This window comes from Colobus angolensis, unplaced genomic scaffold (assembly GCF_000951035.1).
Source record: "Colobus angolensis palliatus isolate OR3802 unplaced genomic scaffold, Cang.pa_1.0 Scaffold61, whole genome shotgun sequence".
NCBI classification, from domain to species: domain Eukaryota; kingdom Metazoa; phylum Chordata; class Mammalia; order Primates; family Cercopithecidae; genus Colobus; species Colobus angolensis.
The window spans coordinates 6182502-6206271 of NW_012119710.1; the positions used below are offsets into that span (position 1 = coordinate 6182502).

Below are 23770 nucleotides of genomic sequence, written 5' to 3' on the forward strand. Positions count from 1 at the left end.
TCAATAAATAAATAAATAAATAAATAAATAAATAAAAGATTAGCCAGACGTGGTGGCATGAACCTGTAGTCCCAGCTACTCAGGAGTTCAAGCAGGAGGATTGTTTGAGCCTGGGAGGTCGAGGCTGCGATGAGCTGTGATCACACCACTGCACTCCACTCTGGGTAACAGAGTGAGAACCTGTTTCAAAATAAATAAATAAATAAATAAATAAATAAAGTTGCAGGAGGAAGGCTCTCAGGACAGAACAATGAGAGCTGCGCATGTGGCCGCTTCTCCCACTTACTCTCCTCTTGCTCATCTTCCCCAGAAATCATCTCTGATTCTCACAGAATTGTATTGTACACTTCCTGGGGAATCCAGGCATCTTTTCTTCCTTTAAATAACAGTTTTATTGAGATATAATTAACATACCATAAGTCCACCCATTTTCATCACCCAAAAGAAACCCCTTCCTCTTTAGCGGTCACTACCCATGGCCTCCACCCAGGCCTACCCAATCATGAATCTACTACTTTCTGCTGCCTCTACAGATTGGCCTATTTTGGAAATTTCTGTTTTTCTCTTTTCTTTTCTTTCTTTTTTTTTTTGAGACAGAGCCTCACTCTGTCACCCAGGCTGGAGTGCAGTGGCACGATCTTGGCTCACTGCAACCTCCACCTCCCAGGCTCAAGCAATTCTTGTGCCTCAGCCAACCAAGTAGCTGGGATTATGGGTGCATGCCACTACGTTCGGCTAATTTTAAGTAGAGACAGGGTTTCGTCCTGTTGGCCAGGCTGGTCTCGAACTCCTGGCCTCAAGTGATCTGCCTGCCTTGGCATCCCAAAGTGCTGGGATTGCAGGCATGAGCCACTGCACCCTGGCCCGACATTCCATATTTAAACAGAATCATTAGCAGTTTCTTGTGTTTGGCCTTCTTTCACTTAGTCTCATGTTTTCAAGATTAATCCATGTTGTAGCACGTGTCAGTACTTTTCTTGATCACCAAATAATATCCCAAACACGGTACGTTTCCTTTGTTCGTTCACCAACTGATGGACATCAGGCATCTTTTTTTGGTTTTAACATATCATCTGTAATGCTAGCTGTGATCTGTTCAACCTACCACATGCCAAGCAGTCGACCTAATTTGTCATCCTTACAACAGCCCAGAGAGGCATGTCTATTTCTTCCACCATACTGACAAAGAAGTTGTCCATCCAAAGTCACAGAGCTGATAAAGTAAGTGACAGAGCTGAGATTTCCAGAAGGGTTTTTCCCACTGCACCACACTGCACCTCCCCTACCCCCATGTGTTTTTTTCTGGCTCCTTCTAATTGGTTCTGAGGCCAAAACAAGAATCCACTCATTCAGCGATCATTCATTCAACAAGAATTAGCTGACACCATGTGGATGGGAAGCACAGATTAATTGGAGCCAGGTGAGACCAGACCTTGCCTCCTGGAGTTTGCTGCCCAAGCAAGGGGTGGGAGAGTCCTGATGTGGAGGCAGATGCCAGTCACCAGGAAGGGTGTGACCAAGTGCCAGGGACTCAGACATGCTGGAAAGCCTGAGTAATGATTTTTGGAGAAGATGACATTTTGAGCAGGATCCCAGCAGACCAGATGGATTTCACAAGCTGAGGCAGGGTGAGCCGCCCACGCAGAGGAACTGGTGCACACACAGACCCAGAGCAGAGGAACTGGTGCACACACAGACCCAGAGCAGAGGAACTGGTGCACACACAGACCCAGAGCAGAGGAACCGGTGCACACACAGACCCAGAGACCGGGCATCCTGGTCCACAGGGATGGCTTCTGCCCCTCTGTTGGTAGGAGGTAAAGAGGGCAGGGGAGAGGCTGAGATCACACTAGTGACAGCCTTGAATGCCAGGCTGGCATCTGGGTTTTTGTCCTGTGGGCAGTGGGGAGCTGCTGAAAGCTTTTGAGCAGGGTAACAAGACCAAATCCATCCATTCGATTTAGACGCTGCTCACAGACACCATTAGAACTCTGGTGTCCACCCTCAGACCCAGGCTCTCGGGCCCCTGGAAAGTATACCCGGATGCCTACAGGAAGAAGGAAGAGCTGGGCTTCAGACCCTTCTGTATCTTTATAGCCCCAGCACCCAGGACAGGGCCTGACACGTGGCAGGTCCTCGATAAACATTTGTTGAATGAATGGATGGATGAACCTGCCTGCCAGCCCCCTGCCTTCCACCCCCATCCCCACGCCTCCCACCGTTCTTTCCTAATCCCTCTCCTAACAAGGTGGGAATGAGACAGCTAGTGTGCCCCAGATTCTCCCATCCCACCCACCTGCCATCTCTCCTCCTGCACCCTCAACTTCTCCCTCTTTGCCTCCATCCTCCCCGACGGTCATGAGTAAACACAGGAGCAAACCCTCATGTGCTCCCACCACGTGCTAGGCAGTTGAAATGATTTTACACTCTCACAATCACCGTCAGAGATAAAAATGATTAACTGTACTTTACAAGTGGGGAACTAGTGTCTCAGACTGGTTAAGGGGCTTGCCCAGCTGCTGAGGGGCAGAGTTGAAACTCAAACTAGGACTTTCTGATTCCATCCAGTGCTTCTAGCTGGGGATGTGGAGTGAGGGGTAGCGTTCTGCTGAAGGTTAAGGATGTGGAGAGGAAGAGGAAGCAGAGGGGTTCCTGGAGGAGGAAGTCTCTGGGCCCATGTGCCAGGACCAGCCGAGTGAATCATAGACAGGGTTCTCGCCCCACCTGTGGGTCCAGCTGCCACACTAGGATGTGTAGCCAGATTCCCTACTCTCTTCTCATGCCAGGGTAGGGCCTCCTCAGAAACACACACATACACACACAAACACACACATACACACAGCCCAGCCCCAAAGCCTACAGGGATGGAAACAGTAGTTGCCTTAGACACAGAAGCTTTATTTTTCTATAAAATTATTCCCCAGAGAAATTTTCTTTTAAATGCCCAAAGTAAATAACTTATATCCCTTCTTGAAGAGGAAAACATCCCCAAAGCCAGTTTGTCAGAAATCCTTCGGTCAAGCAGGTCAGCTGGCTCCCATGGCCCTTGCAGTGGCCTGACTCTGTCACTGTCCCTAAAACCTTCTAGGACATCTGCTCCAGGAAGAACCTTCAACACCAAAACTCATCTCAATTTTACAGATGGGAAAAGTGATTCTGAGACCAGACCAGGGTCAGGCCAAGGTCATCCAGCATCAGTGGCCGGGCTGAGACTGGGCCCAGGGAACCCTGTCTGCTCCTCTTTTTCCCAGAGCTGTGAGTTCTCTAGCCAAGGCTGCACTCTTGAGGGAGAGCTGGGAAGTATAGCTGAGGCCGTGACAACCTCACTCTTCACCTTAAAATTTAACCCCGTGGCAGAGGATCCAGGCACACATAGGCTTCAGAGCCAAACAGGCATAAAGAAGTAGGTGACACACTTCCTCCCCCATGTCATCTCCCTGGAGTCAAGGGTCTGCCAAGGCTAAGTGCAAGGAGACACTCCTGTTTTGAAATAAAGAAGTTCCACATGTCTTTGCTTTGAGTCTATGCGATATCAATCTGCTTGGCAACTGCGATTCTTTTCTTGCTGCTCAAACGTCCTTGTTAACAGTTAAATATGTGTGTGTGTGTGTGTGTGTGTGTGTGTGTGTGTGTGTGTGTGTGTTTGCTGGGATAGGCAGTCTTTTGGGACACGAGGTCCTCAAAGGTGGAGAAAGATGAACAAAACCATCCTCAGGGCTGAAAAGTGAGGGCTTCTGAACTATGCAATTGCAGAGGGAGTTTCTTTCCAAGTGTGGCATTCCCGGTGTACCAGAAAGGGGTGGATGAATGTCAGAAGAATGGCAAGCATGAACATCACATTTACCTGCAGGGAGAGCAGAAGTGAGGTGAAATCCAGGAATTCTGAACAACAGAACTGTTGCTCAACGAAGGAAGCACTGATCCATTCCATGACCAACAAAGGGACCAGAAGTCTACCGAGTTTATATTCTACTTTTCACCCAGACACCATGGAGCCCTGGAGGAAGGATTTTCAGTTACTTTTCATTCTGCACCACGGGGTGGGGAAGGGGAGGAATGTTAAGCCCATTTCACAGGTAAAGAAACAGAGGCCTAGCGAGCATTCGGTGTCATGTTCACGGTCACATGTGAAGCTGGTAGAGGCACCAGCTAGAACACACATCTGATTACTTGGTCATCTGATGTCACAATCAAGTCATTCGCCTCAGATTTCAAGTTTAGTCTTTCGGTCATGCACAGTGGTTGACGCCTGTAATCATGGCAGTTTGGAAGGCAGAGGTGGGTAGATGGCTTGAGGCCAGGGATTCAAAACCAGCCCAGGCAACATAGCGAAACCCCAGTGTCTATCAAAAAAATAAAAAATTAAATAAAATAAAATAAAATAAAAAGCTAGGCATGCTGGCACATGCCGGCAGTGTCAGCTACTCAGGAGGCTGAGACAACATAGCGAAACCCCAGTGTCTATCAAAAAAATAAAAAATTAAATAAAATAAAATAAAATAAAAAGCTGGGCATGCTGGCACATGCCGGCAGTGTCAGCTACTCAGGAGGCTGAGACAAGAGGATCACTTGAGCCCAGGAGATCGAGGCTGCTGTGAGCCGAGATTGTGCCACTGCACTCCAGCCTGGGTGACCAAGCAAGACCCTGTCTCCAAAACAAAAACAAAAAACATTTAGTCTTTCTTTTCTCCAAGTGATGGATTTAAACTCCTATTCTACAATTTGCTGCTTTTTTAAAAAAATGAGGCAAATAAGAGCTGTGCAGTGGTCAAAATACAGAATTCAAAGTTGAAAGACTTTTGCTACTTAGCCAGCACCTCTGAACACATAAGTAACCTCTTTGAGCCTCAGTTTCTGCAAACAGCAGAAGAGTCATGCCCACCTCCTAGAGCAGGACCTCAGAGCATCCCTCCAGGTGTAAGGACACAGAGGTGAAAGCACAGAGCTCTTGTGCTTTCTGTGGAAACCCTGCGTGGGCCTAGGGGAGAAGCCAGGGTGAGCCTGCACTCACCACAGGCAGGAAACACCTTTGAGGTCTCAGGATTTTGCTTGAAGTTTTGTGAGATTTTCCACCCTAGTCCAGAATGTCTGTTTCCTCACACACAGAAATACTTTTGCCCCAAATATTTGAATAACACAGACTCTTTGGGAAGCTGCGCCATGCTACATACCCAGGCCATCACAGCCAGATTTGGGGCAGACAAGGCCTCCTGCCAGAGATGCCCATCCTCCCAGTACTCACGTAAAATGGGTCATTCTGAAGGGGGCCTTTGATGAGGGTGAAGATGGGGAACTGGAGCAGAGACACCACAGCCGACAAGGCCATCACCAGCCCAAAGAGCTTGCCAAAGTGCTCCGAAGGGAAACTGGGGAGAGAAACCAGAGGAGTTCCAGTGAGCTTCAGGGACCCTCCCTCCAAGCAGGAGCCTGGCCTCAAGGGCCTCTGTCGGCCGCTTGTCCCCAGCTCCCCTGTCCTACGCCTGCCCTCCACCCACACCTGTCTGGCCTTTCCCTCTTCACCTCTGCCCAGCCATTTGACCCACAGAACCCAGAGAAGGCACATGCGGGGCCCTGGACAAACAGAGAGGACCCTCATGCAGGCTACACCAGGGAAGGAAAGACAGGCACGTAAATGGATAGCATGCCAGACAATGCACGTACTAGCAAAGGAAGTAAGACTAGAGTACTAAGGACACAAAGAAGGGAAGACACTTTTCCACCTCTTCCCTGGAGAACTGGAACAGAAGTGGGCCTCAGAGGATGAATACAAATTCACCAAGTAGAAAACAGAGGGACAGGGCACCGCAGATGTAAAGGCTCAAGTGCATGAATGTTCTATCCTTCCCACCGCCTCTGGTCTCACTCCCTCCACACCTGCCCCCAGACCCAGTCTCCCGCACCTGACTGCCTCCAGGCCCAGCCTCACATCCCAATTTCTTTACCTCCCGCTTCTCTTTGCCCCAGTGTGTTCCATTGCCTAAGAGCCCGCCCCAAGGCCACTTACGCAATAGTGAGGAAGGCTGCGTTGCTCCCATAGAGGAAGGAGCGGCTGATCACTTGCAGGACGAAGGTGAGATACTGGAGAGGGAGGACGGGGACTGAGGCACAGAGGGCGAAGCCCAGGCACAGCAGGGATGTCAGGGCCAGGGAAGGCACCGTCGAGCAGAGAGCCACCGCCAAGGTGGAGGAACCTGGGCGAATGAGAGGAGAAAGAGGCTCTCTGTAGGCCAACCCAACAGAAGTCAGGGAAGGGCCAAGGAAGACTGGAAAAGGGGGAGGAGCCACTATCCATTCACTGCCCCAACAGAAACCTGGGAGTCCTCCTCGAATCCCTTCCCCACAGGCCCCACCTCAAATTCATCAATGATGCTGATCATTCACCTCCTACATACCATTCAAATGTGCCCACTCCTCTGCAACCCCACTGACTCGTCCTAGCTTTAAACCACCATTAACTCAGGCAGAGATTACTGCAATGCCCTCCTGACAGGCTACACACACCTGCCCCTCCCCGCCCTGAACATGTGGCCAGATCCTCTTTGTAACACTACTGGTAATAGCAAAAGACTGGAAACAATCCAAATAGCCATCAGTAAGGGAATGCTGCAGCAACTATGTTGCAGCCATATAATGGAGACCCAGGCAGTGGTTAAAAGGCATGAGGAGAGGTCCCTGCTACAGAGCACCCTCAGGATAGAGCTACACCAAAAAAAAACAAAAAACAAAAACCCTGTGGAATAGTGTGTACAGTATACTACCTTCTATCTAAGAGAGGGAAATGTATTGATACGGTTTGGCTGTGTCCTCACCCAAATCTCACCTTGAATTGCATCTCCCAGAATTCCCACGTGTTGTGGGAGGGACCCAGGGGGAGGTAATTGAATCATGGGGGCCAGTCTTTCCCACGCTAGTCTTGTGATAGTGAATAAAGCTCACGAGATCTGATGGGTTTATCAGGGGTTCCCGCCTTTGATTCTTCCTCATTTTCTCTCGCCACCACCATGTAAGAAGTGCCTTTCACCTCCTGCCATGATTCTGAGGCCTCCCCAGCCATGTGGAACTGTAAGTCCAATGAAACCTCTTTTTCTTCCCAGTCTCAGATATGTCTTTAGCAGCAGCACGAAAACAGACTAATACATGTATATACACCTACACAATGTTTATATTAAAAAACATAAAAATGGTTACCTAAAGAAGAGGAAAAGGGGTACAAGAAACAGAGAGGGAAACTAAACTTCTTTGAATATATCTTGTTTCACAATTTTAGCTTTGGGAAAATGTAAATGTCTGATATGTAAATGTTTTACAAATACAATTAAATAATAATAGGAAGAAAACAAGTAAAACAATCTTAAAAAATCAGACACAAAATAAAATAAAATGAAACCAAAGAACATAACTCTATACCAAGTTGGTGATCCTTAAAATACAGTAATTTGGCCCAGTGTGGTGGCTCACACCTACAATCCCAACACTTTGGAAGGCCAGGGCAAGCTTGAGCCCAGGAGTTTGACATTAGCCTGGGCAACACAGACCCTTTCTCTACAAAAAAAAAAAAAAAAAATTCAAATTAGCCAGACATGGTAATGCATGCCTATAGTGCAAGCTACTTGGGAGGCTGAAGGGAGAGGATCACTTGAGCCCAGGAGGTTGAGGCTGCAGTGAGTCGTGATCATACCACAGCACTACAGCCTGGGCAACAGAGTGAGACCTCATCCCTAAAAATAAAAAAGAAAATATGGCAACTTGACTGTATATCTCTCATGGGATATATCCTAAGGATGAGAAAGGAATAAGAAAGGACAGAAAAAAGGAAAGAAAGAAGTAGCAACAGTATTTAGCAACTGTACTGTTATCAAGTAACATCAATATTGCTAAAACCAGTAATTATATTTAAAATACTATATATGTGTATGTATGTGTATATATGCATATGTTAGGAACCAAGATTAGCAGAGGAAGAGAAAGGGCTGCAAATGTAAAATCAAGGAAATAAAAATTTGAGGCCGGGCGCGGTGGCTCAAGCCTGTAATCCCAGCACTTTGGGAGGCCGAGACGGGCGGATCACGAGGTCAGGAGATCGAGACCATCCTGGCTAACACGGTGAAACCCCGTCTCTACTAAAAATACAAAAAAAACTAGCTGGGCGAGGTGGCGGGCGCCTGTAGTCTCAGCTACTCGGGAGGCTGAGGCAGGAGAATGGCGTAAACCCGGGAAGGCGGAGCTTGCAGTGAGCTGAGATCCGGCCACTGCACTCCAGTCCGGGCAACAGAGCAAGACTCCGCCTAAAAAAAAAAAAAAAAAATTGAATAAAAATATCAGTATTAAGTATTTATGATATTTTTCTTATCAAAAATTATGTACATGTTAACTCTATCCAAAGCACAAAAGCAATGACAACACAGGAGCAGTAAGAAACCTCGGCATCCAGACTGTAGCCTCTAAATACCATTTCCAATTAAAGAAACCCAGGGTTAGTTGGGAAAAAACGACGATTTCAGGTCTGGGGCAGGAAACACACCTAGTGAAATGGACCTGAACATTTAATTGTGCTAGAAAGTAAGGATACTGTCTAGAAATAATGTGATTTTGTCTAAAAGACACAGATTCTGGGTTGGTAAAGTTTTCAATGGCCAAAGGTGAGACAATTTGAGCATCAAGAAGAATCATGACAGAACAGATTGAAACATGTCAAATATATTTTAAAATGAAATTTTATTAAAAAAAAATTAGTAGCCATGTCTGGAGGTCACTAGGGCACCAATTCATTATTTCAGACTGGTAAATAAACATGTAAACCAAGCATTTATTTCTAGGTAACAAAATAGTAAAGAATGTTTTTCTTTCTAGAAGAATTCTAGTGATTAAAAGCAGAAGATAGAAATAGAAAATAGAAATAGAAATAGAAATAGAAGATCATCCTTTTGGCCAGGAGCAGTGGCTGTAATCTCAGCACTTTGGGATGCCGAGGTGGGTGGATCACCTGAGGTCAGGAGTTCGAGACCAGCCAGCCAACATGGTGAAACCCCATCCCTATTAAAAATACAAAAATTAGCCAGGTGGTGGGTGCCTGTAAAGCCAGCTACTCGGGAGGCTGAGGCAGGAGAATCGCTTGAACCTGGAAGGTGGAGGTTGCAGTAGGCCAAGATTGTGCCACTGTACTCCAGCCTGGGCAACAGAGTGAGACTCTGTCTCAAAAAAGAAGAAAGAAAAGAAAAGAAAATCATCCTTTTGTAATCCTAATAAAATCATGGGCCTAGGTATTGATCATTAATGGCTGCTAAAATCACTAAGAATATGGTTGATGGGAAACTTTACAGTGGATGAATCAGACTGGCAATGTCTAAACCAGTTGATCAATCTTAACACAGCAACAAGACAACAGACACCAGGGGCTGCTGATGGGAGACCAGAGGAAACCCGCAAGCTCTACCTCTGAGTTATTCATGCCAAAAAAAAAAAAAAACCCAAACAATTAAACTGTGTTTCCTCCAAGCTTCTAATCCCACTGTTTACAGGAAATACCCAAGGAAAGGAATACTTTTAAATAACACATTAAAACAATGCCAAATCCAAAACATGGGGAAATGACCCAGCTTCTTCAACAAATAAATAAGAAAAGCGGGGAGGACTCTTCTAGATTTTAAAAGCTATAGAAGACACAGCAACCAAATACACTGCATGGACCAGGGATGGATCCTAATTTGAACAAACCAAATGTAAAGAGATGTATTTGAAATGACTGGAGGAATTTGAACAGTGACTGCACAGTAGATGATATGAGAAATTATTGTTTTTTTTTAGGTGTGATCATGATTTTATGGGTATGTTTAAGTAAAAGAGGCCTTATATGTTAGAGAAACATTTATGGGTATAGAGAAATATTTACAGATGAAATGATACGATGTCTAAGATTTGCTTTGAAAACTCTAGCAGGTGTGGGAGAAGCAGGTGCATGGGGTGGGGGAAGGGATAGACGAAATAAGTATGTAAGATGTTGGTCTATGGCCGGGCGCGGTGGCTCAAGCCTGTAATCCCAGCACTTTGGGAGGCTGAGACGGGCAGATCACGAGGTCAGGAGATCAAGACCATCCTGGCTAACCCGGTGAAACCCCGTCTCTACTAAAAAATACAAAAAAATTAGCTGGGCGAGGTGGCGGGCGCCTGTAGTCCCAGCTACTCGGGAGGCTGAGGCAGGAGAATGGCGTGAACCTGGGAAGCAGAGGTTGCAGTGAGTCGTGATCATACCACAGCACTCCAGCCTGGGCAACAGAGTGAGACTCTGTCTCAAAAAAAAAAAAAAAAAAAAAAAAATGTTGGTCTACTTTTGTCCCTCCTGACCCAGCAGGTTAAAATACCTCAGCATATCTCTACTCCTCCAACCATGTCCAAGGACCAGGCCAAAACTCCCTGATGTGGTAAACAGCCTGACCCCTTCTTACCTGTCTCTCTCCAGCCACTTCCCTAAGATTCCCCAGTGCTCTGTGTCCTAGCCAGCCTGATTCACCTGCCCAGATTCCTCAACGTTTCACTCTGTCATTCACCATTTTGACCTCACTGTGCTCCTGGCCACTCTCCAAGGCCCCACTTCTTCATCTCCTCCCTTCTTACTCATCCTTCAGGTCTTGGCTTAGATGCCACCTCCTCCAGGAAGCCCTCCCTGGCACCAATCCCATCCTCACCCAGAACAGATTATGTGCCCTTCTTTGTGCCCCCATAGCCCCCTGTGGGTTTGCTTCATGGATTGTAACTGCCTGACTACCTGCCTTTCTCCACCCTCTAGACTGAGAACACCTTGAGAAAAAAGGACGTATCTGTCTTGTCTGCTGTCGAATTCCTGGTGTCTGGCACCACGGCTGACACATAACTGTCACTCAGTGACTAGTGTTTTAATGAATCAATGAGTATAACCAGACAGGGTTAAGAATACAAGAGAAGACTAGGCATGGTGCTTTACGCCTGTAATCCCAGCACTTTGGGAGGCTGAGGTGGGCAGATCACCTGAGGTCAGGAGTTCAAGACCAGCCTGACATGATGAAACCCTATCTCTACTAAAAAGACAAAAATTAGTAGGGGATGGTGGCACATGCCTGTAATCCCAGCTACTCGGGAAGCTGAGACAGGAGAATCTCTTGAACCCAGGAGGCGCAGGCTGCAGTGATCCAAGATCACATCACTGCACTCCAGCCTGGGCAACAGAGTGAGACTCTATCTCAAAAAAAAAAAAAGAGAGAAAGAGAGAGAAGATGTCATGGGGTAAATGAAGACCTCCCTTCCTGGTTCCCTGACCAGCCCTGCCCTCTCCCGCATCTCACCTGTCTTTCTTGCTTCCTTCTGGTACTTCTGTTTAAGCCGGTCCATGAGCAGGCCATTCCAGGGGGCACACAGCACTCCGAACTGAGTGAAGGCAAAGGCATTTGTGTAGGTGCTGACTACAGAGGGAAGAGAAAGGTTGGTTGATGAGAAGTTTCCAAAACTCCCTTCCAGGCAGGGACTCTCCCACCTTGCTCTTGTCTGCACGTCCCTCCTCCCCACACCATCAGACCCTCCTCTGGTGTGTACAGCCCTGCTGGGAGGCTCTGTGTTCCCAGCTGTGATGTGCAGATGGGCTACCTCCCAGCCCCACCACATACCTCGTGCCATGTCCCCACCGGCCATGTTGGTCAGCAAGGAGTTGAGAGTGCCAATGAAGAGGTAGTGCCACAACTGTATCACAGACAGCCACACCAGGTGCCAGGCAAAGCGCCGAGACAAAGCGTAGCTCCAGAAGGAGCGGGGTTCCTGCTTCTGCCCTTTCCCTGGGGTCTCTAATGGGGAGAGGAGGATCTGGGCGTGAATCGCGAGGAAAGTGGACAGGTAGGATGGGGAGGGTGGAGGCTTCAGTGGAACATTTCAGGTCCGGGCCCACCTTCTACCCTTGGCTCCCATAACTCACCCGGCATGCTCTGCGCCTGCCTCAGACTCACACATCCCCACCTCCCTGCTTTGTCATGCTGGCCCTACCACCTTGGATGACCCTCTGTGTTCTTCTCTATTGAAATCCGATCTGTCTCTCACAGCCTGGTCAATGACACTTCTTGCAGTAATACCTTCCTGATCTTTCTCGGCCAGAAAGGTGAAAGGAATGACAAGGAGAGGAGAAAGTCAGAAGGGAGACGAGGATGAGTGTGGACACTCTGTTCTAACCTGCTCCTCAGTGCCTCCCTTTCTTTTGGTACCAGTATCCTGAGCTTCCTTAGGAAATCTTCCTCTACCCTAATCTTCATGATCCAGATGGCACCGTGAATTCAGGGTTCTGTCCCTCTCTCAAGGTTAACCAATGAGATGGTTCCTCCTAACAAGGCAGACCGGCCATAAGTTTAGGACGGACCTAATCTAAAATAGGTCCTACATCCTGGCAAGTCCAATTTCCTCCCTTGATTTTGGAAGCTTCCCAGAACCCTATTCTTCTTTCTTTAAAATAAATAAATAAATATGTGTTTTGGATCCAACTGTCAGAAGGTAAAAACAAAAAAAAATCAATTTTATTGTGTATATTTAAGATATACAATATGAGGTCACAGGATACATACAGCTACTAAGATGGTTACTATAGTAAAGCAAATTAACATATCCATCATCTCACATTTCTACCTGTTTTGTGGCAAGAGCAGTTAAAATCTACTTGTTTAGCAAAGTCCCAGACACAGTGCAACTTGATGACCTACAGTCTCCATGCTGTGCGTTAGATCTCTAGGCCTGTTCATCCTGCTTATCTCTCCTTCATGTCCTTCGACCTGCATCTCCCATCTCCTCTCCCACCCCGTCCTTATTTCTACTGTAGCTAGCTGCGGTTTGTGATGTGTGTAATCAAAGACGCAGAACAGAGAGGAAGGAAAGGAAGCAGTGATAGAGTTGGGACAATAAGAGAGGACGGACCCAGGAGACCTGGAGAAATGGGGGCATTGCACCAGACTTAGTGCAATGGCATCACAGAAGAGGGCAGAACCGAGGAGTTGGGGGAAGGGAAGGCAACCCATGGAAGGCAGTCTTGAAGGGGCAGAAAGTGATGGGATATGAAAGAGAGAAAAGAGGGACAGAAAAGAGACAAAAGCCCTGCCCCTCTCCGGACCCTCCATTAAGTGAGGGGGTTGGAAAGATGCCTAAGGTCCTTTCTCTGTCCTGCCTTTCCTGATTCTGGGTCTCTGGGGGAGCTCTGGGGGTGAGGGGCCAGGAAAGGCATAAGGAGAGGCTCGGGTCTGGAGGAGAGAGAGATTAGTCAGCAGGGCTCACCTTCCTTTGCTGAAAGGACCTCCTTTGACTGTAGCTCCCTGTTTTTATGCTCAGCTGTTTCCTTCTCTTCCTTCGTGGTGCCATTCCAAGAGCACAGGCTATGGAAACAAAAGCCCCACCAGCAAGGCCAAGGACTGTGAGCTGAACCTGAGACTCAGCTTGGAGGGAACAGTATGGTGAATCCCACATTTTACCGCACTTTCACTGGAAAGTGATTTCACTGGAATCATCTTTTAGCCACCCTGACGCCCGGGTTGTCTAGGCGTCCAGGATGCCTGGAGGTGAGAGTCAGGGTTCCTTTTCTAAGATCTCTGTGTGACTCTAATATGCAGCAAAGTTTGGGAACCACTGGAAGTATGAAAAGAGCAGGGCAGGCCCGGGTTCAAATCCCAGCTCTGCCTCTTCCTAGCAACAGAAAGATGGCTCAGACTTAACCCTTCTGAGCCTCATTTTTCTCATTTAGAAAATGGAGATAAGGATATCTGAGAGGATTATCATGAGGATGAAATCAGAGAGCACATGGGGTCTGACAAATAGTAAGTGAGCAGCAAAGGAACACCCTTCCTCTACTCCTTGTGGCAACTGACTGCAAAAATGATCACATGTTTTCACCTCCTCTGTATTTACCCCCATTTGAATGAGACTTTGCAGCTCTATTTCCCCATGCCCTGAACCTGGGCCAGCCTTGTGAACTGCTTCAGCCAAAAGAATGCAGCAGAAGTGGTTGTGCCAATTCCAAGCCTAAACCTCAAGAACACTTGTGCATTTCTGCGCTCTTTCAGAACCCTGAAATCACAGTGTGAATGAGCCCACGCTGGCTTGCTGGAGGATGACAGCCACGTGACCCAGGCATCCCTGTCACTCCAAACCTATGTGAATGAGGCCGTCCTAGCAGAGTCAGCCCCCTTGTAACCCTCCAAATGATCAGATGCATGAATGAGCCCTGTCAAAATCATCTACATCTGACCCTGATCAGTAGAACTAGCCAGCTACCCACAGACTTGTGAAAAATGATAAATGCTGAACGTTTTAGGCTGCTGAGTTTTGAGATAGTCTGTTATGCAGCAATAGCTAACAGATGCACTGCTCCAGTCCTCCTCCTCTCCTGTGACAGGTTTGCTTTGCCCTGTCCATCCCACCCTAGGGCCAGTGAGGGGCTCTGGCCCACAATCACCAGATAGTCCTTACCCGTAGCTGTAGTTGGGGGGCAGTGGATATGGGATGTGCCCCCGGGGCATCAGGAGAAAAGTGCGTGCTACATGCCAGGTACTGCAGACAGAGAGGAAGATGAAGGAGGCCCTGAGGCTGATGCCCTTTTCATAAAGAAGCTGCAGAAGGAGGAGGAAAAAGTCAGTGTCATGCCCATGTTCGCAGCAGCACTATTTGCAATAGCCAAAGGATGGAAGCAACCTAAAGGTCCATCAGCAGATGAATGGCTAAACATAATGTGATCTATATACACAGTGGAATATTATTCAGCCTTTAAAAAGGAAGGAGGCCACCATGCTGGCTCACACCTATAATCCCAGCACTTTGGGAGGCAAGAGGACCACTTGAGCCCAGTTCAAGACCAGCCTGGACAACATCACCCCTTCTCCACTGGGTATAGTGGCACACACCTGTAGTCCCAGCTACTCAGGAGGCTGAGTGGTAGGATTTCTTGAGCCCACAAGTTTGAGGCTGCAGTGAGCCATCACTGGGCCACTGCACCCCAGCCTGGACAATGAAGCATGACCTTGTCTCCAAAAAAAATAAAATAAAAAGGAAAGAAATTGACATACACTACAACATGGATGAACTTTAAGAGCACTATGCAGGGCTGAGCTCAGTGGTTCCTGCCTGTAATTCTAGTGTTTCAGAAGACCAAGACAGGAGGATTGCTTGAGTCCAGGAGCTTGAGACCAGCCTGGGTAACAGCAAGACCTCATCTCTACTAAAAATAAATAAATAAATTAGCTGGGTGTGGTGGTGCGTGCCTGTAATTCCAGCTACTCGGGAGGCTGAGGTAAGAGGGTATGATTACATGATTACATGATTACACGCCTGTAATCCCAGTACTTTGGGAGGCTGAGGCAGGCAGATCACTTGAGGTCAGGAGTTCCAGACCAGCCTGGCCAACATGGTGAAACCCCATCTCTACTGAAAATACAAAAATTAGCAGTGCATGGTGGCACGCACCTGTAATCCCAGCTACTCGGTTGGTTGAGGCAGAAGAATCACTTGAAGCCAGGAGGCAGAGGTTGCAGTGAGCCAAGATCCTGCCACCGCACTCCAGCCTGGGCAACAGAGCAAGACTCTGTCTCAAAGAAAAAAAAAGCTTAAGATAGTAAAATTTATGTTATGTATGTTTTATCACACACAAAAACATCAGCAGAAGAGGCAGGAGCTGGAACCCTGTTTTCTAAGGAGTCCGAGTACAAGCCATCACCTACCACCCTGGAAGCTGATTAGGGATACCTGGTACACATATGCCCCCACCCCAAGACACACCCGGCAGTAGAGGAGTCCTCATATGACCCATCCCCGGAGCCGGTGCAGCCTCCTTGTATGGCTCCCCAGAGATCTTCTAGCCCAGTGCCTTTTTTCCCCCAATAACAGCAAAGGCCTTTTGTTCAAAGAAAATTTTACACAGAAATTCAACTTACAAAACACATCAATGGGGAGCTTGCCAGTCATCTCCCTCTTTGTTCTCCTTGGTGACTGGCATGACATCAAAGAGAATCCCTAAGTTCCTCGATGCTCAGTTTGAAACCGCTGACCTAGCCCAACCTCCTCCCATTTTACAGAGAGTGACATTGAGGTCCAGAGAAGTGCAGTGAATTGCTCAATGAATTGTCAGAGTAAGCAGCAGCAAAGTCAGATTAAACTAAGAATTCCCACTCCTGCTGCCTTTCCCCTTCCAACTCTAGAGAGACAGGAGAGAGGTTGGGCATGGTGGCTCCTGCCTGTAATTTCAGCACTTTGGGAGGTCAAGGAAGGTGGATTACTTGAGGTCAAGAGTTCAAGACCAGCCTGGCCAACATGGTGAAACCCCATCTCTTACTAAAAATACAAAAATAAGCCGAGTGTGGTGGCAAGCCTATGGTCCCAGCGACGCAGGAGGCTGAGGCAGGAGAATTGCTTGAGCCCACTAGGCAGAGGCTGCAGTGAGCCAAGATCCCACCAATGCACTCCAGCCTGGGAGACAAAGTGAGACTCCATCTCAAAAAAAAAAAAAGAGGAAAGAAAGGGAGGCATACCTGGGGAAGGAGGAAAGAACTGGAAAGTGGCTCTTGTGCCAGGAGTAGAAAGGCTTGACTGCCCCCAGGGACTCAGTCTTTGCATGACCCTCCAAACCTCCAGAGCTTATAGGAATAAGCCACACTCATGTCTGGGTAGTGACTGCCAGAGATCCTCTTCTCTGCCCCCATAACCGACAAGGAATGCCAACTGCCTCTGGCCTAACACTAAGCCCAGAGAGAAGTCCCAGGTTGGGTGGCTTGAGATCCACACTCTTCCCTTCCTTTCACTCACCCATCTGTGGCGTGCTGGCTTTAGTACTCCAGCTTGTTGTCTCATAATTGAAGCATGGTTGCCACAGCCCCAGCTATCACATCCTCACACCACAACATTCAATGAGGAAGGCTTCATTTGTACTCTGCTTTCACCTTCCGTCAGGGAAGAAAAGCCCCTTGAGTCTTCTAATATATACACCTCCTTTATCTCATTAAAAAGGACTGGATCCTATGCTGACCTCCATCCATCACTAGCAAGGGGTAAACGGATTGCCGTGGTTGGCTTTGATCAATCAGGATTCATCCCCTGGGCTAAGCAGGTCACTGCCCAGATAAAACCATTTGCAATGAATAAGGCAGAATGGTTGTTGATTGACCTCTAATAGCCTTGGCAACAGTTCATCCCCTGATACTTCAACATCAGCCACTGGGACAGCTGGACAAGCCTCCGTGTCTGCCCCTGCTGTACCCACTAGCCACTTGCCACCTTCTTGTCCAAACTAGAAGCTCACAACAGCAAACACCCCACTCTAAAGGGCCCCCAGCCTCTGCCCAACATTGGCCCAAGCACGTCATGACCACTGCCGCAAAAGCTTGGGCAAGGCTGAAGGAGGGGCTTAGCGGTTATAAGCTCAGGCTCTAGAACCAACAAGCCTGGGTTTGAGTTCCAGTATCACGGCTACTAGCTGCAGAACCCTCATTGTTAAAAGTTTTTTAACCTCAGAGACTCAAATGCTTCATCTGTAAAATGGGGGCAACATAGTACATACCTCACCGAGTTGATGGAGAGAAATAATGCAAGGTTCACAAGACAAGCGCCTGGCATATACAAGTGCTCAATGAATGTAGGCTGTTGCTATATTTACCTTAATAATAAGGAAGACTGCGGAGGAAGAGTCAAATGCTCCATTGTAGAGAGTGATGATGGTCGAACGGTGTTGGCCAAATAGGTTCCCAATCTGGGGATGATAGGACCAGCCTGGATCACGTATTTATTCATGAAACAGATATTTCCTGAGGACCCAGCATGTGGCAGGCCCTCCTTATACCCAAGCTCACCCTCCACCACCAGAGCTCCCACCTCAGCTTGAGCCAACCCCATCTGAGGCAGCCAATTACAGAAAAGGGTCTCACCTTCCCTCCACCTTCCCTCCACCCTGCCAAGTGCCTGGGATTAGGGAAGACTCCCACCTGCAGGTTGGTGATGAGAAACAGGATTCCCCCAATGGTGAGCATTGGCATGGCCAGGAAGAGCAGCACAGCTGAGCCTGGACCATCAAAGTCAGAAGCAGGATGGTGTCATAGTGCAACCCCAACATGGAGCCCCAACCTCTGCTCCCACCTGCTCCAAATTCCCAACAATCCTAGTGTCCAGGCCCCAGTTCGAGCCAGCGTTCCAGCATCCTTCAAGGGTTTTTAGGATACTGGCCAAGGTTTCCCCAGATATCTCTGTGGAAGTCTCCTGAGCCACCTTCTTCCCAACCAAAGTGGGTCCTCAGTCTGTGGCAGGCCAGGAAGTTTCCAGACAGAGGCAGAGCTCTAAGTGAAGCCACCTCTCTCTTCCCTCAGTAAACCACAAGCTGCCTCTCCTTTTCCTCCTTGACACTCTAGGAAAAGAGGACCCTGGACTCAGGTGCCAGGCTCAACCCTCGAGCCCATCCCCTAATTCATGGCATTGGCCTTGAGTCTCAGTCATCTTATCTGTTTAATGGGAACAACAGTTCCTGCTCTTCCTGCCTCAGGTGCTACGAGAACTGAGTGAGAAAAGAACCATGGTCTTTTCTTTGTTCACTAAACTCTGAGTACTTCCTTGGTGCCAGGCATTGTGCTTGGCACTGGAAATGCAAGATGAATAAAAGATACTCCTTGCGCTTAAAGAGACTGACATGCAAACAAATGGTTATAACAGGTCTGGTAAGTGTGAGACCACAGCAGAAAAGCTCAAGAGCTGGGGTAGGGGAACCCTTGACAAATTGTTCCTCCCCAAACCAGACTTCTGCGCACCATTATTCTGGCCATAACCTATGCCTGTCCTATTATTTGCTAAAATGTTTTAAGTTGACTCACTTTTATCCAAAAAAAAATCTATTTTTAAAGGACACTTTATTTCACTGCTATAGATGAAAACACTGGCATTGCTTGTCATGAATAGGAAGTAACTATAAAAATAAATGCAATGAAAGGAAAACAATGTTATTCAATTGTAGCTGGATGCATTTGCCCTTAGAATGTTCAAAGCCTAAGACCTGCTCTTTCCATCAGTGTTAAAATTACACTGGCCCCACATCAAGACATTCTTTCATGAAATCAGAAGGACTGAAAGAGACATAAAAATGGAATAGCTGTTCTGTCAGGTGATTTGATGTTTGTTAGTGTAGTTGATGTAGTATGCGTGTGCCCCTAACATCCTCTTAACTACTGCGCTATCCCTTAAGAAGCACTGCCAAGAGCCAATTTTAGAGTATTCACACAATTTACCATTCAATTTCTGTCGTTATAAAATGTACATCTCTCCTATTGCTAAAGGTTGGAGACTTCTTTCACAATAGAGTCCTTGTGGGCTCAAAGCTTTTTTCAAAACCGAAAAGCCCTACACTATGGAGGAAGAGGAAGATTGTTGCTCAGACAATTTGCAAGCACGAGTCAAATATTACCCAGCCACCACCTCCACATTCAGTCGCTTAAAAATCATTTACAGGCTTTTAGAGTAGATGATGTTGGTTGGATAAGGAGAGTGGTTTGAAATAATTGGTTTGAGGTGCCAGGCCATCTCATGAGATCTGTGTGGACAAAGACACTCAGTCTCTGTGTTTGCCCAGCATGAGTGCAGACAATCTCATGATGCTGTTAGGCTTTAGCATAGCTTACACACACACGAGTAACGTACTCTTCTTTCCTAAACCAAAAATTGAGCCACAGGTCTGACACTAGGGAGGAACCTCGGGAGGCATCTCGTGGCCACCATAACCAAGGCAATGAGATAAAGAAGAGTCAGGGATCAGGAGGCCTGCACACCAGGCCCACCTCCCACTCGCTTTCTCTGTGGCCATGGACATGTCTTTGCAAAGGGTGCCTCCGTGACCTCAGTTTCTCCTCTGTGTAAGGGGTGGAAAGGTGGTGGAGAATAAACCAGATTGGAATTCCAGACTTATAGACTGGTAAAATTTGAAAAAAAAGATTTTGAGTACAATAGAGTTGTCAACTTTCACCCTGCTAAGAAAGGATATTTTCAAAATGGTCATTCATATAATCATTTCATTAAAAATAAAGAGAACAGTTTAACACATACAAGAAAGATGTAAAAGTTTTTTGTAGTTGTTTTGTTTTTTAGGGTTTGTTTGTTGATAGAGTCTCACTTTGTCACCCAGGCTGGAGTGCACTGGTGTGATCTCGGCTCACTGCAACCTCTGCCTCCTGGGTTCAAGCAATTCTCCTGCCTCATCCTCCTGAGTAGCTGGGATTACAGGCATGCACCACCGCCCAGCTAATTTTTGTATTTTTTTAGTAGAGAAAGGATTTCACCATGTTGGCCAGGCTGGTCTCAAACTCCTGACCTCAGATGATCCACACACCTCAGCCTTCCAAAGTGCTGGGATTACAGGAGTGAGCCACTGCGCCCGGCCAGATGTAAAGTTTTGAATAAATTCTACTCTATGAAGTAATCCCTCTCCATCATCCTTGCTTTTCACATTTTCTCAATAGACTAAACTGTTTTCACAGACCAGCAATAGCTCAAGATCCTTCCAGGATTCTTTCAAGCTGCAGATCTCTGAATAACCACGTGGTCTGTATGTCTTGCCTATAGCTCTCTGCTCACACCTGCCCCAGCCACCAGGTGCCCCTGAGCTTGCATCCCTCCCACCCACCTGACAGCACTCACCTGCAGAGGTGAAGGCTATGATGAGTGTGGCAGTGGTGTAGAAAAATCTGAAACACAGAACAGGAAAAGCAGAATATTGCCAAGAAAGGAGAAACCTGGGAGACAAACATGATTCTGCTCACCCAGCCCACAAGTGTAGGACTTGACCGCACCCTCAGCCTGGGATGCAACGGGCACTGATGCCTCTGAGCCCCAGGCTCAAAACCAGATGAGAAGCCTCGATGAGATTGAGATGTGGTCCTGACCTCAGGGACAGTGCATTTTGCTCATTCTGAGGCCCAAGGCTAGCATAGGCAGCCTTGGACAATGAGCTCAGCTGATGACGTAGTTGGCTTGGGACTTAGCCAGGACAGAGTGGGCAAAGCCAAGGTCCTCCCACCTGGAAGTCCCAACAGCCCAACCCCTTGGAGAAAGGGGTTAGTGCCTGGTCTGCAAATCAAAGTCCTTGAGTTCTAACTCCTCCTCACTCTGTGACCTTGGGCAAGGCGCTGTCCTTCTCTGGGCCTCAGGAGCCTTTTCTATAAAAAGAAATGATTGGACTGACTAGCTCAGAGTGCTATGATTTCAGGACTACAGTCCCAAGGTTATAAGGCTCCCTTAGCATTTAGGGGTCTTGTAAGGCATGGAGTCAAAAAAAAAAAAAAAAAAAAAAGCAATGTCCTAAGGCTGGAGAAGAGGGAGGGGGAGGGGACAAAGGAAGGGGAGGAAAGGGGAGGTAGCAGGGAGCCAAGGACCAAGAAGGACTGAGACACAGTCATTCTGCATCCAAAGGCTTAAAATGTAAGGGACTGGCTTTACTCTCTGGCTATTTCCAGAAAGGCAGGCCCAGCCAGCCCTCCCGTTCCTCTCTCTGACAGCTCATCTCACATGTGCCTCCCTGGGAGCACCTGCTCTGAGCTGTATCAGTCCCCAGCAGGGCGCTGATTATCACTGAGCCTGCCCACAGAGCACGAGATTAGGATGCAGCAACACACTGTGTGTGTGAGATCACGTCCCGAACCTTCTGACTCATCTGCACGGGAAACCCCCACTGTCTCCCCTCTGGTCAGAAGGGGCCTGAAATTCCACCAGTGGTAATACCATGGAAACTTCCTATTAGCTAAGCCCCTGGGGAGTGATGGGGGAGGGAGGTGGTGAGGAGGATGAGGATGAAGCCTGAGCAACCTGGATGGGAGGCTGTGCAGGGGATGAGGACAAGGATCCTCGGGGTGAAGGAAGAGAAGAGCAATTTTAGTTTTTGCTAATTTTGTAACCTTGGCTCCAAGCCAGCCCTTTCAGGAAGTCAGCCTGGCCTCCGGCTCAGTTCAGCACGTGATAGGGAAGCCACATTCAGGCGGAGCAGGGAAAGAGGTAAGGAAATGGAAGCGGGGCTGTGGGGAAGTGGGGAGTCTACAAATTCCCGCTGCCTGGGGCTGTTCCTAACAGCTGCTGGGAGCGAGCTGCAGGTGTGGTGGAAATCTGACCTGGATTTCACTCCAAGCTAGGCTGCGGCCTGAAGGATTCCTATCGCCCACCTTTGCCTGGGCTGGGCCTTTGGGACTTACATGGCTATGAGGCGTGCCACGGTGGTCTTGAACCGGTCAAAGATGTAGCCACTGGGGAATGTCATGAAGTTGTTCATGAAGGACCCCAGGGTGAAGATGAGTGAGAACCTCTCATCCTGGGCTTTGCAGTCTGGAGGAGAAAAAAGGTCTCCCATGCATCCCAGCCTTCCTGCCAAATGAGCACACAGCCTGGGCTCCCCTCCACCTCGGACAGCTTGTCAGTCAGAAATTTGTCCCTTAAGCTCAGTTGAAATGTGGCTGCCCCTAATTACCCCTCAGGAGCTGGTGCCTCCCTTCCAGGCACTTCCCAGACCAAGTGGGGTGAGGGCTGCTGACCCTTCCTCTCATCATAGAAAGAGGGGTGGGCCGGGGGCAGACTCCTTCCTGCTCCTTGCCACCACCTGGGAGCACCACCAGACTTAACTTCCTTAGAAAAGTCATCCCTGCCCTTACCGGCCTGCCCTGTGGCATTGCCAATCGGCCCAGCATCTTGTCCACACAGGTCCTTAAAGTAATCCTCATTCTTGAAGACGAACACTAGTGAAGGCCAGCCAAAGAGGAGGCCAGCAAAGCCCAGGCATTCCAGCAGCCCCGTCAGCAGTGTGGCCACGTGCAGGGGCAGGCCCTGGCCCGCCATGAGCAGAGGTGGAGTGGATCTTCAAATCCCACTTTGTTCTCCTGGACGGATCACAGGCGCTGTAAGCCTGGCCTTTGAGCACTTGGAAAATTCCTCTGGCAAGCCAAGCCCTTCCCTTCCCGTAGCTCTCTGGTTCTGTTTCAGGCCTGGGCAGAAACCATCAGCGGGTGATCCTGTAAAATAAAGACAGAGGCTGCTGGAAGAGGCCAGCGGGAAAGGCAAAGGTGGACTAGAGTTATTTGTGGGGTGCATTAAGAGGCAGGGTGATCGTGGCCGCTGGCAGCAAATATGGGGAATAAATACTCCAATACATCACCTTAGGCACCGCATTTGAGTAACCACGTGGCAAGTAGAGCGGCAGATCTTAATTGCCACCTGGAGTCACAGGTGAGATAAACGACTTACCCAATAGCTCCCCGGCAGCAGGTGGAGAAGCGGAGGCTCCTGCGCTCGAATTCCGAATACCGTCCACTAAAATAATGACAGCAACTCAACCAGGTGCAGGGGCAGGGAGGCTCTACACAGAAGACACAAACTCCCGCTGCCAACTTGGTGTTGTTATCTTCAGTTTATTGACAATGAAACAAAAAACTCCCGCCGATTTCAGGAACTTGCCCAAGATCACAGGGCTAGTTTAGTCACGAGGCAGGCCGTTCTACTGCCAGAAATACCCCAGCTCCCATGACCCTCGCCTAGGACTCGCAAACATGGTCCCTGCTGCCCTTCCTCGCATGAACTTCTACCAGGAAAGCCTCCGGGGGCCGCTCCCAGCCAGCCTCCGCACCCCGCTCCAGCCTGCGGCCGGCCCTCCCCGCAGAGGAGCCCGAGGGACCAGCCCGGGCTCCGAGCCCCAAGGCCCCCGAAAGGGGACCCCTCGCCCTACCTGCGTGCTCCGCGCCGGGGCTCTCCGCGCCCTTTCCGCGCGGGCCAGGTTCGCATTCGC

At 48.5% G+C, this 23770-nt stretch overlaps 1 protein-coding gene across 1 annotated transcript; it reads right to left on the bottom strand.

The window, feature by feature from the left end:
- Positions 1 to 2877: 2877 nt before the first annotated feature.
- On the bottom strand, positions 2878 to 23770 carry SLC43A3 (solute carrier family 43, member 3). Its single transcript, XM_011963409.1, has 14 exons — positions 23711 to 23770; positions 23233 to 23298; positions 22644 to 22973; positions 22191 to 22320; positions 20647 to 20693; positions 17958 to 18034; positions 17633 to 17725; positions 14461 to 14600; positions 13273 to 13370; positions 11634 to 11807; positions 11316 to 11432; positions 6005 to 6191; positions 5243 to 5366; positions 2878 to 3844 (listed from the first exon to the last, which is right to left on the bottom strand). Exons 3-14 carry the CDS (start codon positions 22825 to 22827, stop codon positions 3740 to 3742), a joined length of 1476 nt encoding a protein of 491 aa, XP_011818799.1. The 5' UTR covers positions 22828 to 22973; positions 23233 to 23298; positions 23711 to 23770; the 3' UTR covers positions 2878 to 3739.